General features: G+C 52.8%; 1 protein-coding gene across 1 annotated transcript; it reads right to left on the reverse strand.

Moving 5' to 3' along the window:
* Positions 1-388: 388 nt before the first annotated feature.
* Positions 389-5,113, reverse strand: LRFN3 (leucine rich repeat and fibronectin type III domain containing 3). The gene is made up of 2 exons (XM_006867338.1): positions 3,683-5,113; positions 389-1,023 (listed from the first exon to the last, which is right to left on the reverse strand). Exons 1-2 carry the CDS (start codon positions 5,101-5,103, stop codon positions 558-560), a joined length of 1,887 nt encoding a protein of 628 aa, XP_006867400.1. The 5' UTR covers positions 5,104-5,113; the 3' UTR covers positions 389-557.
* Positions 5,114-13,750: the final 8,637 nt, after the last annotated feature.

Here is a 13,750-nt window from a genome sequence, read left to right on the forward strand (position 1 = left end):
ATCTTCTCCAGATGTCATTCTCAGATCACAAGTCTTCTCCTCCAGGAAGCCCTCCCTGACTACACTCTAGACTGAGTCAGGCACCTCCTCTGGACTCCCACAATCCTCTAGGCCTCCCTCACCACAGCATTGATGGTGCTGAGCACATATCTGCCTCCTCACTGGACTACAGGCCCCCTGAGGGCAAGGCCCGAGGCAGCCTTCACACAGGGCAGGTCCAGAAGTAGGCGTTCAAGGACTGGATGGATGACCATCCGCAGCCTTCCCAGTGACGTCAGACAGAACTGTAGGGGAGGAAGTCTCACCCCAGAGGACTCATTCCCTCAGATGTAGACCCCTGCGCGAGCCCTCCAACCCACAGAGACGGAGACAAGGGCAAGGGCCCAAACCCAAGCTTAGAAAAATAGGACTTTCGTGTTGTGCCCGGTCCCCTCGACACCCTCCCCATCAGAGTTTTAAAAACCATGAGCAATTTGGTGAGTCTGTGGCCAGGCCCCGTGGTGTACCGGGGTTCCGGCACTCCTGGGGCCTAAGGGGCCGTGGAGATGGGTGTGCGGCTAGGGCCCCACAGGTTCGTGGCTGGGTCCCCAAGGCTCGCAGTCTAGCTGGACCACGGTGTGAGGCCTGGACACAGAGGACTCAGAGGCTGGCAGAGCTGGCGTGGGTCCTAGGGTGCCGTTGGTCTGAGAGCAAACGCTGCTGACTGGTGCTGGCCCCTTGGCCTTGCCGGGCGGCTGGCCTCCGTGCACCTTGTAGCGCATAAGTAACACGAAGATGAAGACCAGTACCGAGGCCACGATGACGCCGCCCAGCGCAATGATCATCGTGCCGCCCAGGAAGGGTGCATGCGGAGCTCCGCATGGCCGCAGTGCTGGCTCTGTGGAGAAGTGGGCACAGCCCACTGGCCGCGTAGCTGTCAGCCCAGTGGCTCCATCCTCGTATACCGCCAGCACACACAGATCGTAAGCACGGCCTGATGCCAGGTCTGTCAACAGGAACGAGCGGCTGTCAGCTGGGATCATCCTAGAGGGACAGGTAGGCAGGGGTCAGGTCTCTGGCTGCCCAGCACCCACCCTATGCTCCCTCCTCCCAGTCCACCACTTCATTTCACTCTAGCCACCACCCTAATTCCCGCTGGTCTGATACCCCTTCAATCCACTGTCTCAGTTGCCTTTAGCCAAGTGACTGATAACCTCTCTAGCCTGTTACTACTTTCATTCTAACCGCCAGCTCTTTGCTCTCTTTCCAGCCACCCAAGTACCCCCGTTTGACTTCACATGCTAGCCTGCTGTCCAGAGCTCGCTCCAAGCCCACTGCCCCAACCCCGTCTGCTCTGCTGCCCACTTTGGCCTCATAGCCCTGCTCCTGGTAGCTTGCCACTTGAAGTTCCTCCAGTCCTGTCTCCTACCCCACGGCCTTCTTTTCCTCCTGTGCAGCCTCTCAATTCCTCTGCAGCTGCAGTCCGACCTCCCTCTTGCTCCACTACCTACGTTTGCTCCAACCAATCCAAGACTTCCTTCTGGCTCCACCACCCAATTCTCCTCTAGCTAACTGCCCAAATTCCTCTTCGATCACCCAATTCCCTTCAAGTCCACCACCCAAGTTCTCTGTAGCTCTGCTGCCAAGCATGTCTCCAGTTCACTGCTCACTTCTAGTCTCACCTGGTCAAACTTCTCTTGACCCTAATGTCCCACTTCCTCTTCATTCCTGTTCCATTTCCCACCTGCCCATCTTCCTCGGGACCTTCTTCCAATTTCCCTCTGCCTCCTGTCTGACTTCCCTCCATCCTGTACTCAATTTCCCTTTTCTAGCGGCCTGCTTTTCCTCAGCTAGAACTGCCTCTAATCTAACAGCCTGATTCTCCTATACCCAAATTCATTCTAACCTGCCAATAAAGTTCCCTCTAGCCCCATTGCCTTATGGTTATGTCTACAGCCCGTTTTCCAGCGAGCCCTGTCACCTGATTCCCTTTTCATTAAATTGATAGTTGCCTCAGCCATCATGGTTGATTTCTTTTCCTCCCTGTTGCCCGATTTCTTCCCAACTCTATCATCTGATTTCTCTTTCTGCTAACGGGTTTCTACTTACCCTTATCCATCCCATATCCTTTTATCCTTACCACCCATTTCTACATTTTCTTTTTGAAGCAGCAGGGCATTCTGCTGGAGATTTCACTCCGATTTTTTTCTTCTTCCTAGTTTCCGGGTTTATATCTCGGCTGCTTTAATGAGAAAGGTATGGGGAAGAGGGGACCCTGTGATTGTCTGTAGGAGAGTGGATGTCTAGGAGAGCCCTCGTCCTATCCCTTGCTGGGAAGGTAGACAGACTTGTGTGCTGCTCAGATGTGGTCCCTTCATGGGAGCCACTGAATACCGTAGTCTGAGAAAGGGAGAGGAATGAGCTCATTGGGTTTCTAGGACTGAAAAGGAAGTGACTATCTCTTGAGCTGTGGGCCCTGGGAGGGAAAAGGGATCCAAGGAGTAGGTTTGAAAGGTGCTGACCACAGCCCTTTAAAATCCAGCACCCTTGGCCCAGCCTGGCAGCGAGGACAGGAAGTCGCCCTCCACAGCCGTCTATGCAAAGTCCGACCTTAGTCAAAAGAGCCAGCAGCACCCGGGTCAGCAGCCACCACGACTGGCCACATGTGGTCACGGCAGATGTGTTAAATGCCCTGCAGTTGGGGAGCAGGAGTTGTAGTGACCCACCTCAGTGTGTGTAAGGTCCAGGCTGTGAGTTTGCAACCGTGGAGGGGAGAAGGCCGTCTCCAAGACTTACTACCTGAATATTTCTGCTCACCTGGAAGGTGGGCATTGGAACTCGGTTTGATTTGCTTTGATTTAGCTATCACTATATTAGCATTCCAAACTTGTGGCACACAAGCCGGAAGTCTAATGTCTAATTAACATCACTCTTCCTCACCCCTCCCCAACTTTCTCTGTAAGAGGGCTGCCTCATTCTCACGTCATCTCCCCTGTGACCCTCCTCCATTCCTACTTTCAGCACCTTTTCTTCCTGCAGCCTGGATCCTCTCTAGTCATGTTCTTGCTATTAAGTGCCGTCAAGTCGGTTTCACCTCACAGCAACCCTGTATAGGGTTTCCAAGGAGTGGCTGGTGGATTTGAACCACTGACCTTGTGGTTAGCAGTCCAGTGCTTATCCTACAGAGCCACACCAGGACTTCATCTCTAGCCCTATCATCTGAGAAATGTGGTTTTACTTCTATCTCGGCTACTTACATTTGGTTTTGTCCCGCTGTGGATTGATTTCTTTTTCCTCTTGTTTGATTCCTGCTACACCTCTGCCGCTTCATGTCCCTATTATTTCTGTCACCATTCACTACTGCTGCCTGATTTCTCTTTACCTATGCAGCCAGATTTCTTTGATCTTTATTATTTGATATACCTCTCTCTCTCTTTTTTGTTTTCGGTTTGAGTTTTAGGGCCTGGTTTCTTTTCAAATTTGCTGCCTAATGTCTTTTGTTGCCTGATTTTATTTATTTATTTTTAACCACTTGCTGCCAGCTGTCTTCAGGCTCGTCTGCCCAATGGGTGTTACCCTGGCATTGTAAACCTGGCAGCTGGGGCATCAGAAGGTTATCCTGCCACCCTCCTCCTCTGTCCCCGACCCCCCCACCCCCACCCCCCGCATAGCTCCCAGCCACCACGCCACCTAGGCTCTGCACCTGTAGACGAGGATGTCATCGGCTGAGCTGTTATACTGGACCTGGTACATGCGGATGCCTGGGATAGGTCGCTGGTCCGGCCACTGGATGAGGGCAGCTGTGGCTCCATGCTCTGTCACTTGAACGCCATGGTTGGCGGGGGTGCCCGTGTCAGCTGCCTTGGCTGAGGCTGACGCTGAGGCGGCAGAGGGCGGGGTGAGGGCATCAGGATCCCCGTCCCGCGGGGGGTCACAGCTGGTGCTGTTGGCCAGCTGGGGAGGTGGTGGGGGACCCACAGTCAGCTCAACTGCCGCCGTGGCCTCACCAGCTGCGTTTGCTGCAATACATGTGAAGATGCCGCCATCGCCCGCCTCCGTGACCAGAAGCTCCAGTGTACCATTAGGGAAGGCCCGGGCACGGCTTGAATTGCTCAGAAGTCGGCCCTGAGGTGACACCCAACGCACACGGGGCTCTGGGTCTCCCACTGCCCGGCAGCGCAGGGTGGCCGGCCGACCTGCAGGCACCACGAGGGGCGGTGAGCGATGCGTCACCACAGGTGGTTCACACACGAACTCCTCCTCTCCCACAGCCCAGAAGTAGCGGCCCCCCAGCGCGGGTGGGGAGGCACACGCCTCCAGGTCATCCTCCCTGGCCAGCCGTCGCAGCCATACCAGCTCACAGTTGCAATGCAGAGGGTTCCCGCCGAAGGCCAGCACCAAGGCGGAAGCAGGAGAGCCCCGGGGCCGGGCGAGCAGTGGGAGGCGGGAGAAGAGTGGGTCCGGTGGGATGGTGGTCAGGCGGTTGGAGGTCATGTCCAGCCGGGCCAGCTTGTGCAGGCGGGAGAAGGCGCCGGCAGGTACGGAGGCCAGCAGGTTGTGATCCAGGCCCAGTGTATTGACGTTGCCCAGACGGCCCAAAGCCTCCCAGGGCAACTGCTCGAGGTTGTTGTAGGACAGGTCGAGGTCCTCAAGTGTCTCAGCACAGTCATCTAGGGCGCCGGCTGCCAGCGCGGCCAGCTGGTTGTTGCTCAGGATGAGGTGGCGCAAGTTGACCAGGCCACGCAGCTGACTCTCACCCAGTGAGGTCAGCCGGTTGCCATCGAGGTGCAAGGCGCGCAGGGCTCGAAGGTCAGCGAAGGCGCCAGCTGCCACGTGGCGGATGGTGTTCCGTGACAGGCTCAGGTGCAGCAGGCCTGTCATGTTGGCCAGGTCCCGGCGGCGCACGGCTGCGATGAAATTGTCTGCCAGGCGTAGCTCAGCTGCCCGGCGGTCCAGTGAGGGTGGCACAAACAGGAGGCCAGCCCCTGGGCACAACACACTTAGAGGCAGTGACTGTGTCTGGCAGCGGCAGCGTCGGGGACATGGGCTGGGTGTGGTCAGCTGGGGCGGAGATGAAGCAGGAGCCAGTGGCAGCAGGCAAAGGAGCAGCGGGAAGACGGCCATCGCGGGCAGGAGCGGCCTGCAGGGAAGGAAGAGGTATTAGGAGAGGCACCTGAGGGGAGAGACGATCACAGGGACCGAGGCTGGGGGAGGGGGGAGGGCGGTCAAAGACAGTCAGGGACAGAGATGGTCAGACATGATCAAAACCCAGTGAAGATGGCCAAGGACTTAAGACAGATGCGTGATGGGTGGACAGAGGGCAGGAGAAATGGACAAAGATGGTCATACAGATGAGAGGCGATTAGAGATGATCAAAGATGACCGGAGAATTGGGAGAGTTGGTCAGGGTGGGTCCAAGGTAAAACAGAGGGCTTTAGAGGTGGTCACAGAGAAAGAGTCCAAGATGGCCACAAAAAGAAGAGGTGGTTGGGGTGGAAGGAATGATTACATGTGGTCAAACATGACCAGACAGGAAAGGTGTTAAGATGAGAGGTGGGCAAAGAGAGGAGAGGTGGTCAAAGGTGGTCACATCTGGGAGAGAAGGTCAAAAATGGTCAGAGAGAGAAGTGGTAGAAATTGTCAAAAGCCAGAAGAGGTGGTCAGAGAGATGGGGGGAAGGACAGATACGTTAGCTAGAGACCAAGACAACTGCTTCTAGTGATAGGTGTCAGTAGAGGGTGTCAGAAAAAAATATCAAGAGGGATAGAGAAGAGAGGTGGGTGGGTCAGTCAAAGCCAGAGAGGATCCGATTATTTTAGACTGTGAGTTATGGTCAGGTGTGGGAGGAGGTTAGTGGACATGGTGAAAGTAGTCAGAGAGAAGAGGGCTGAGCAGATGAAGTCACAGAGAGAGGAGGCTGGTGGAGAGAGGATGATCATGAGTGGGCAGAGAACATGACAGGTGAAAGATAATACACTAGTAGACAGAGATGTCAGTGATGGTCATTAAGAGAAGTGGTTAACAGGTGGCTGGAGAGAAGGGCTGTGGACAAGGATGTCAGAGATGACCAGAGAAAGGAGAGTTAGTCAGAGATGCTCACTGAGGGAAGTGGTGTGGATGGACGTGTCAAAGGTGATCAGAGACAGGAGAGGTGACTGGAGATGGCAGGCAGGAGCCTGGAGACAGAAGCTGTCAGTGGGCAGGAGAGGTGGCTGGGGATGGTCGGAAGCAGTTAGACAACAGGGGGAAGAGGGTATCAGTGACCTGTGGACACCAGCAACTGGAAGAAAGGAGGTTGGAGAGGGCCTGGACTAGTTGTGTTCCAGACAGTGCGTTTGGGGCAGGAGCTGGAGGCAGGCCTGTGGAGGGTGTGTTTCCTGGGGACACCTGACCTCACTTTATCTCCCCCTCCTCTCCAGTCACACATCTCCTCCCAAACCCTTCCCCACCATGGGGGTCTCCCAGGAACCTTACCTGAGCTGGAAGCCGCGCCAGAAAGCAGAGTGGTCAGCCTCTCAGGGGGTCAGAAGTCCAAGCACTGAAGGTGAGGTCTGCTCATGACTTCCCTGTCCTCAGGACCTCTGTGTCTCAGCCACAGACACTAAGGTTCAATTTTAGGAACCCAGTCCCAGGCTGGGTTGTTGGGGTCAGGTTTTCCCAACTCCAGACTTAGATGGGAAACAGCCAAATGGGAAATTTAGGGTCTGAGTCCCAAGCTCAAGAGTCCTGGGAGCCAATACTGAGCTTCTGGGTTCAGCTACTGGGGTGCTGAGTCAATATTTAGAGGTTTCTAACCTCAGCATTCAGGTGTTCAGCAAAGACTTCAGGTCCAAACTCAGGTTTAGTCCCCTTGGAGTCCAATGGGTCAGATCTTGGAATCTGAGGCCTAAATCTCAGGGTTCTGGCACCAAATAGTGGGGTACCAGGATAAAGATATGGGAATCTGGTCCTAGATTTCAAGGTCCCAGGCACAGAATTCAGAGTTCAGTTGAAAGACCTGGGATTTTAGATAACAAAATCTCGAGGTTTAGGCTCCAAATACTGGGGTTCTGCTTCCAAATATTGGGATTCAGATTCCAAATCTTAGAGCTCCAGGGAACAGATTTTGGAATTTCAGCCCCAGATACTGGAGTTAAGGCTCCAGGTCTTGGGGTCCCACGGCTGGATCTCTGAGTGCTGGTCCCAGATCAGGGTCCCACGTCCGGGTTTCCTGATCTCTGGATCCAATCCTGGGGTTCAGGCCCTCGATGTTGGGGTGCAGGTTCCGGGTCTGGGGCGGTGGCTTTCCGGCCCGTTTCCCAGGCTGCGGCGGGGGGCGGCTGGGAGAGGGGGGGGGTCAGCTGCGGTAGAAGGGGAGGCGGCCAGGCAGCACCGGGGCCAGGGCCGGGGTGGGGCGAGGCCTGGGCGCGCACGGACAGACAGACAGGGACATGCGGGGTGGGGTACCGCAACGTAGGCGGGGGCACAGGGGGGAGGGGCCGCGCTTAGAGACCCCTCCCCCGCCAGGGCCGGGCCGGGGGGCCGGGCGGGGGCCGGGCAGGCTGGCCGGGGCCGGGCGCTCCCGCGGCCTCCTCGCGGGGAACCCAGGGCCGCGCGCGCACCCGCGCTTAAAGGCGCAGACTCTGCGCGCACTTGCGCTTAAAGGCGTAGGCAGTCTTCTTTATCCACGCCCCCCAAAGGCGTGTCCCTGGTCCCAACGCCCTGGAGTTGCCCTGGTATTGCTGGGAGCGAGAATCTCTGGACACAGAGAAAGAGAGAGAGACACAGAGACTGAGACACACAGAGATAAGAGAGACAGGAAGAACACAGAGAGGTGGGCCGACTTAGATTGAGGTTCAGAAAGGATTGGAATGAGAGGGGCAGAAAGACCGACGCCGCAGAAGAAGACATGCTCATATATTCAAGGGAGAGACGGAAACACCCAGATAGAAAATACAAGGACTAGTCAGAAACAGAGACAGAGATCCACTGACAACACATACACACCCCCCTTCCGGTGCAGCCCCCGGAGCAACTGTAAGAACTGGTGGTGCTGTGGGTTAGGTGTTGGGTTGTTCATTGAAAAATAAGAGGTTTAAACCCACCAACTGCTTGCAGTGAGGCAGACGAAGCTGCCTGCTTATGTCAAGATCCACAGTTTTGGGAACCCCATTCAGGATCGCTACAATTCGGTGGCAGTGGTTTTTGGTTTGGGTTTGGAGCGACATGGGAATGTGTTCAGTTCACTTACAGCCTTGGATGTGGCCCTCTATCCAAGTCCCTTCATCCCAGAGCCACCACCACCAGCCTGTCTCCTTCAGTCTCTCTGTCACATCACCACCTCCTTGGGGTGTCCTTCCTGCTGGCTCTGCCCAGCCGCAGGCCTGATCCTTCACGTCAGTGGGGAAACTACTCTTTCCTTAACTTCCCTGTCCTGACTACAAGGTGGAAATGTGGTTGCACGACCCTCTGTCTGCCAGAATCAGGCCGAGACCTCAAGACACACTGACAGCAGGGAGGAAGGAGAAGGCAGGAGATGGGACAGCGGTGGGGCCCAGCCAGGAGACCCCCGAGAGCTGTGTTTTCCACTCAGGTCCACTGCGCCACAGGGGACCCTGCTAGAACTGTGCAATACATGATTCACCATGAGTGGCGTCTGCCTACTCTGATGCTTGTGAGACATGGGGAGGCCCGCACGTCTTCAGGCAGATGGCGTGGCTGGAAGTGGGGTATGGGTGGTGGTCTGCAAGACTGGCCTGGGAACTTGGTTCTGGCAATGTGGAGGGCCTGATCTTTTGGGAGTCTGGACTGAATGGAGCACAGCCTTACCCTGGGTAATCGACAGGGGGATGCAGCCCTGTCCTGGGGGACCTCGGGGGTCATGGCAACCACCTTCAGGATCTCCTAGGTAACCTAGTAGGGGGCAGGGAACATGGATGTATATCCAGTCCAGCATCCCTAGCTCCACTGGAAGTTTCAGAACAGACTTTTGGCTCCTTTTACTTACTCTTATTGAAAAATTGCAGCTAAAATTAACTTGGCGTTCCAGATCATTAGCAAAGTTCATCTGTGCTCCTGGCCCAGTACAGCAGACACTGGACACTCAGACCCTCAGGAGGCTTCAGACACACCCTGGAGGTGGCAGAGACAGAGGGACAGACGTGGAGATGCCCCCAAGGTCAGGACTGGGATTAGGATTTGGTGGAATTAGGAATTTGGGGGTTGATTTTAAGATTGGGGGGCAGGAGGAAGAGTGAGGCAGAAAAAAAATCGAGGATTCATTAATGAGCAGGTTACTGCTATGGGCAACCGGGGCTCAACACTGCTGGGGGAGTTGTAAGGAACCTTCTGGAACACACATCAGAGTTGTCCTCTCTCCTCCATCAAGTTTAGAGGCTGGGGCATCTATCCATCAATTATTACCCCGCCTTTGGGACCTCTCCATGTTTCTGTGGGGTAGGGGGTGGAAAGCAAAGGAAGTGTTGAAGGTAATCTAGGGTCTGAGACAGAGAAGCAGGGAGAGACGCCTTGCATGGACTAAGCTGGTGATGCTCACACTTCAGCCGCATCAGCCTCACCTGGAGGGCTCGCTCAAATGACTCTGAGAGTTTTAGATGCAGTAGGTCTGAACTGGGGCCCAAACACTTTTCTTTCCAACAACTTCCCAGGTGATGCAGCTGCTGGTGGTCCGGGAACCATACTTAGAGAGGCACCAGGAGAAACCAGGAGCATCTGCAAGGTGCATGGCACTGTCCACTGCTAAATTAAACTCTGGGGGACCCAGGGGAGGACAAGCATGTGCCAAAGACTCTAAGGCATTTAGAGACATAAGGAGGGATTGAGAAACAGACAGAGACAGAGGCTAAGATGCTGTTATTTGTCCAGCATTGACTGGATTTCTGGGTATGGCTGTAAGCTACATGACACTGCAGTAAAATCAGTGTCCAGACAGTCCCAACGAGCTCTGGTGGTGCAGTGAGTTAAGCAGTGGGCTGTTAACTGAAAGGTCAGTGGTTCAAACCCATCAGCTGCTCTGCAGGAGAAAGATGAGGCTGTCTGCTACCATTGTTTTGTTTGTTTTGTTAAGTGCCGTTGAGTCGGTTCCGACCCATAGCGACCCTGTACAGGGTTTCCGAGGGTATAAATCTTTACAGGAGTAGAAAGCCTCATCTTTCTCCCGCGGAGCAGCTGGTAGTTTCGAACCGCTGACCTTAAGGTTCACAGCCTGATTCGTAATCACTACGCTACCAGAACTCCTATAACCAGTGCTACCATAACAATTTATAATTTCGGAAATGCTATACAGGGTCGTTACAAGTGGGAATCAACTCAATGGCAGTGGGTTTGGAGTTTGGTTAAGAAAGGCCCAGGTCCTGCCTTTACTGAGTTCACTTTTGAAAAGGGAGAAAGATACAGCCCCAGATAACCTAGAGTAGTTAGGGCTACGATAGGAGGTGGTTGGGTAAGAAAGGTTGAATGGTGTGAGGGTAGCCAGGCCAAGAGCGGTCAGGGCAGGGGACGCACAAGGCAAAATACTAAGGGCTGTGGTGACAAAATATAGACTCCAAGTGATCAGAGCTCTGCTGGGGGAAGCACCGGGGTGTGGGGCCCCAGTATGAGTTTGATCTCTCCCCCAGGGAGTTATGGGGGCCATCCTGGAGGAAGAGGCTACATGCTGAGACCTGAAAGGTAAGTACAAACGATGCAGGTGGATATAGGAACGTCCATGTTGTTTGCTTGTGGCTCACCTGTGCCCTCCTGGAGGTTTCTGGGGTGCCTGGATTGCACTTTGATTTATTCACATGCATTGTACCCCCTCATTAGTGTCTGGAAAGGGATCCTGGTGGGATGACTGTTTGGGGAATTCTGCTTAATTGCTGCATTTACTTAATTGCAACATCTGGAGAAGGGGACAGCAGCAGCTGAAACAGCTACAGCAGAAAGAATTAGGTTAAACATCCTGAAAGCTGAGGGGGCTCTGGGGAGAGGGGGTGCTGCTAATATCCACACACAATCCGATGCACACAGAATATGCCTGGATAGACACAGACATACAGGGGGCCATGTGCACAGTCACACATGCAGATCACGTACTGAGACGCTCACTAGGACGTGCATGGAGACATGAAGCCACATGGAACACACACATACCTAGACCTGCACTCCAATACAAAGGGCATATTGCATGGGCTCGCATGCAGACACAAGCCCCTGAAACACACACACACAGACTTGCTCTTTGACATGTGAGGGGACACACCCACACATATACAAAGGAAACACATTCAGAGCTTCACATCAAACATCCACAAGGGATGGACACATACACACGTATGAGTGCGTGTACACACACTTAAATCGATGAAATGAACAATCAGTCTGCTGAAAAAAGAGTCACTATAAAAGCCCCTTCAAAGTCAGGGGTTATTAGGGACACTTCTACCCCTCAGTTCAAACTCACTGCCACTGAGTTGATTCCAACTCACAACACCCTTGTATAGGATTTCTGGGGCTGTAAATGTATACGGGAGCTGAAAGTTTCATCTTTTTCCCTTGGAGCAGTTGGTAGGTTTGAACCACCAACTTTGCAGTTAGCAGTCCAGTGCCACGGGAACACCTTTGTTCTTCAACTAGCACCCACTAAACTGAGGCTAGCCAGCGTAATCTGACCAGATATGTCATTAGCACATGGACTATGAATTCACTTTCAGCATCTGGCTTGAAAGTGTACCTCTACATGGTGGGATAAAAAGAGAGGGGCAGGAAGATGAACATGTCTCTTCCCCTCTTCCAAAAAAATAATAAAGGAACCACCTTAAATCAGATCTGTGGTGGATTCAGGAAAGGTTCAACTTCTACAGGGCAACCATAAAAACCCCGTGCTTGAGATTCTGCTTAACTATAGTGGAAGACTGAAACACAGCTTTCAGAACCTGCTTTAGCGATTTCCAGTTATCAACATGAAAGAAGACACCCATAAGAATGGGGGGAAGTTCACATTTGTGCAAAGAATGGAGGGAAACATACTAACTTTGAAGTAGGCCCCTATGAAAGCCACCACAATGATTGATTAGAGACTCCTTTTACCGGATGACTGGTACACAAAGCTTTACTTATATCCAAGGGCCCAGAGAGGAAGGCTCTGTGTGTATTAGTGAGTGGAATGCCAGCTGCTGTAACAAATACCCCCTGGATTTCAGTGACTTCAGACACTATCTTCTTTCTCACTCACAGTTCATTTCAGTGCAGGTGTCTTGGCTGGCTGGCAGCTGTTCTCCATCTGGCTATTTGACTCCTTGTCAATTTCTTAGGGCTCAGAATGATCTGCTTCCGCCTGGTATACGGGAAGAGACAGGGTAAAGGCTCATCAACTTAAAAAAATCCTAGGGGATCTACTCTACAAATACCTTCTTTGCCTCTGTTCTATGAATAAAAACTAGATCTACGGCCACCCTGAATGCAAGGTTGGCTGAGAACATACTCCCAGTCTGGACAGTTCCCAGCCACAACCATGCAAAAGCAGTATGGGGTTTGATGGTCACAGCATTAACCACTACCAGATCCATGTCCCCAAGGGAGGCAACCAGATGAGGATGGGAATATCCTCCATTCAGTACACCAAATCCTGCTCCAGGAAGCCCTACCCCAAGTACCCACCCATCAACCCTAGTCCCCTGCCTTTAGGGTGGGTGATCACAAATCTGACCCCTTTGAAAATAAAGGAAATGTTACTTGATTTGCTAAATCTTTAGGTCAGTCCAGACTGAGGATGGTGAGTGTCTAATGCGCTTTCCCTAAACATTTATTGAACCCTCATGTTGTGCCAGGGCTGATGCTGGGAACACGCCCATGGGTCAGACACAGTTTCTATTTCAAAACTGTGTCTCCTGAAAGGGGCAGAAAGAGGGCAGATCATTTCTAAGCATTGTGGTTGGCGTGATAAACAAGATGGGGGAGGAGAGGGGAAAGGAAATCACCAAGTGTGTCTGTTGGTGAAGGTGATGGTATACAGGAAAGGGGTGCAGGCCACATCCATGTGGACAGTACTTGGACCAGAAGGGGCTAGGGCTTCCTAGGCATGGACATAATCCTTGTGAGGTCTATGTGTTGCTCAGAAACCTAACTATTTCTACTCCCAACACAAACCACTGCTGATTCAAGTGCTGATTAGAAACCAGATCTCTGTGAACATAAACCCGTACTGATTCATGCGCTAACTATAAACCTATGCTAATTGTAAACTGTGTCCTGTTGTTGTTGTTGTTAAGTGCCATCGAGTAGGTGCCTACTCATAGCGACCTTATGCACAGCCGAAGGAAACACTGCCCGATCCTGGGCCAACCTCACTATTGTTGCCACACTTGAGTTCATTGATGCTGCCACTTGGCCTTAGCAGTTAGATAAAAAACTTGGTCAAGGACACAAGCTGATAGTCACCAACTGGAGTTGACTCATGTGCTAATTACAATCAAGGGATAATTTCACAGAGTGATTATAGTTGTTATTTGCCAAGGAGGCAAATATGTCTCATGGTGACCTCACATGTACACAGGAGCACTGTTCCAAAGGGTTTTCAAGGCTGTGATTTTTCAGGAACAGATCGTCAGGTGAGTCTTCCAGATCTTCCTTGGTGGGTTTTAATAGCCAACCTTCCAGCTTGTGGTCTTCTGCTTAGTCATTGTTTTTAACTTTTATTTGCCATTCAGGGAATTCAACAGAATGACTAAACCAAACCCACTACCATTGCGTGAACTCCAACTCATAACGACCCTGTAGAACAGAGTAGGGTTTC

Source organism: Chrysochloris asiatica, unplaced genomic scaffold, assembly GCF_000296735.1.
Source record: "Chrysochloris asiatica unplaced genomic scaffold, ChrAsi1.0 scaffold00104, whole genome shotgun sequence".
Lineage (NCBI taxonomy): Eukaryota > Metazoa > Chordata > Mammalia > Afrosoricida > Chrysochloridae > Chrysochloris > Chrysochloris asiatica.

Coding starts and splice junctions, on each gene's coding strand:
- LRFN3 (XM_006867338.1), bottom strand. CDS start 5,103: ATGGCCGTCTTCCCGCTGCTCCTTTGCCTGCTGCCACTGGCTCCTGCT. Junction 1,024..3,682: donor GATGACATCCTCGTCTACAG/GTGCAGAGCCTA, acceptor CTGTCCCTCTAG/GATGATCCCAGCTGACAGCC.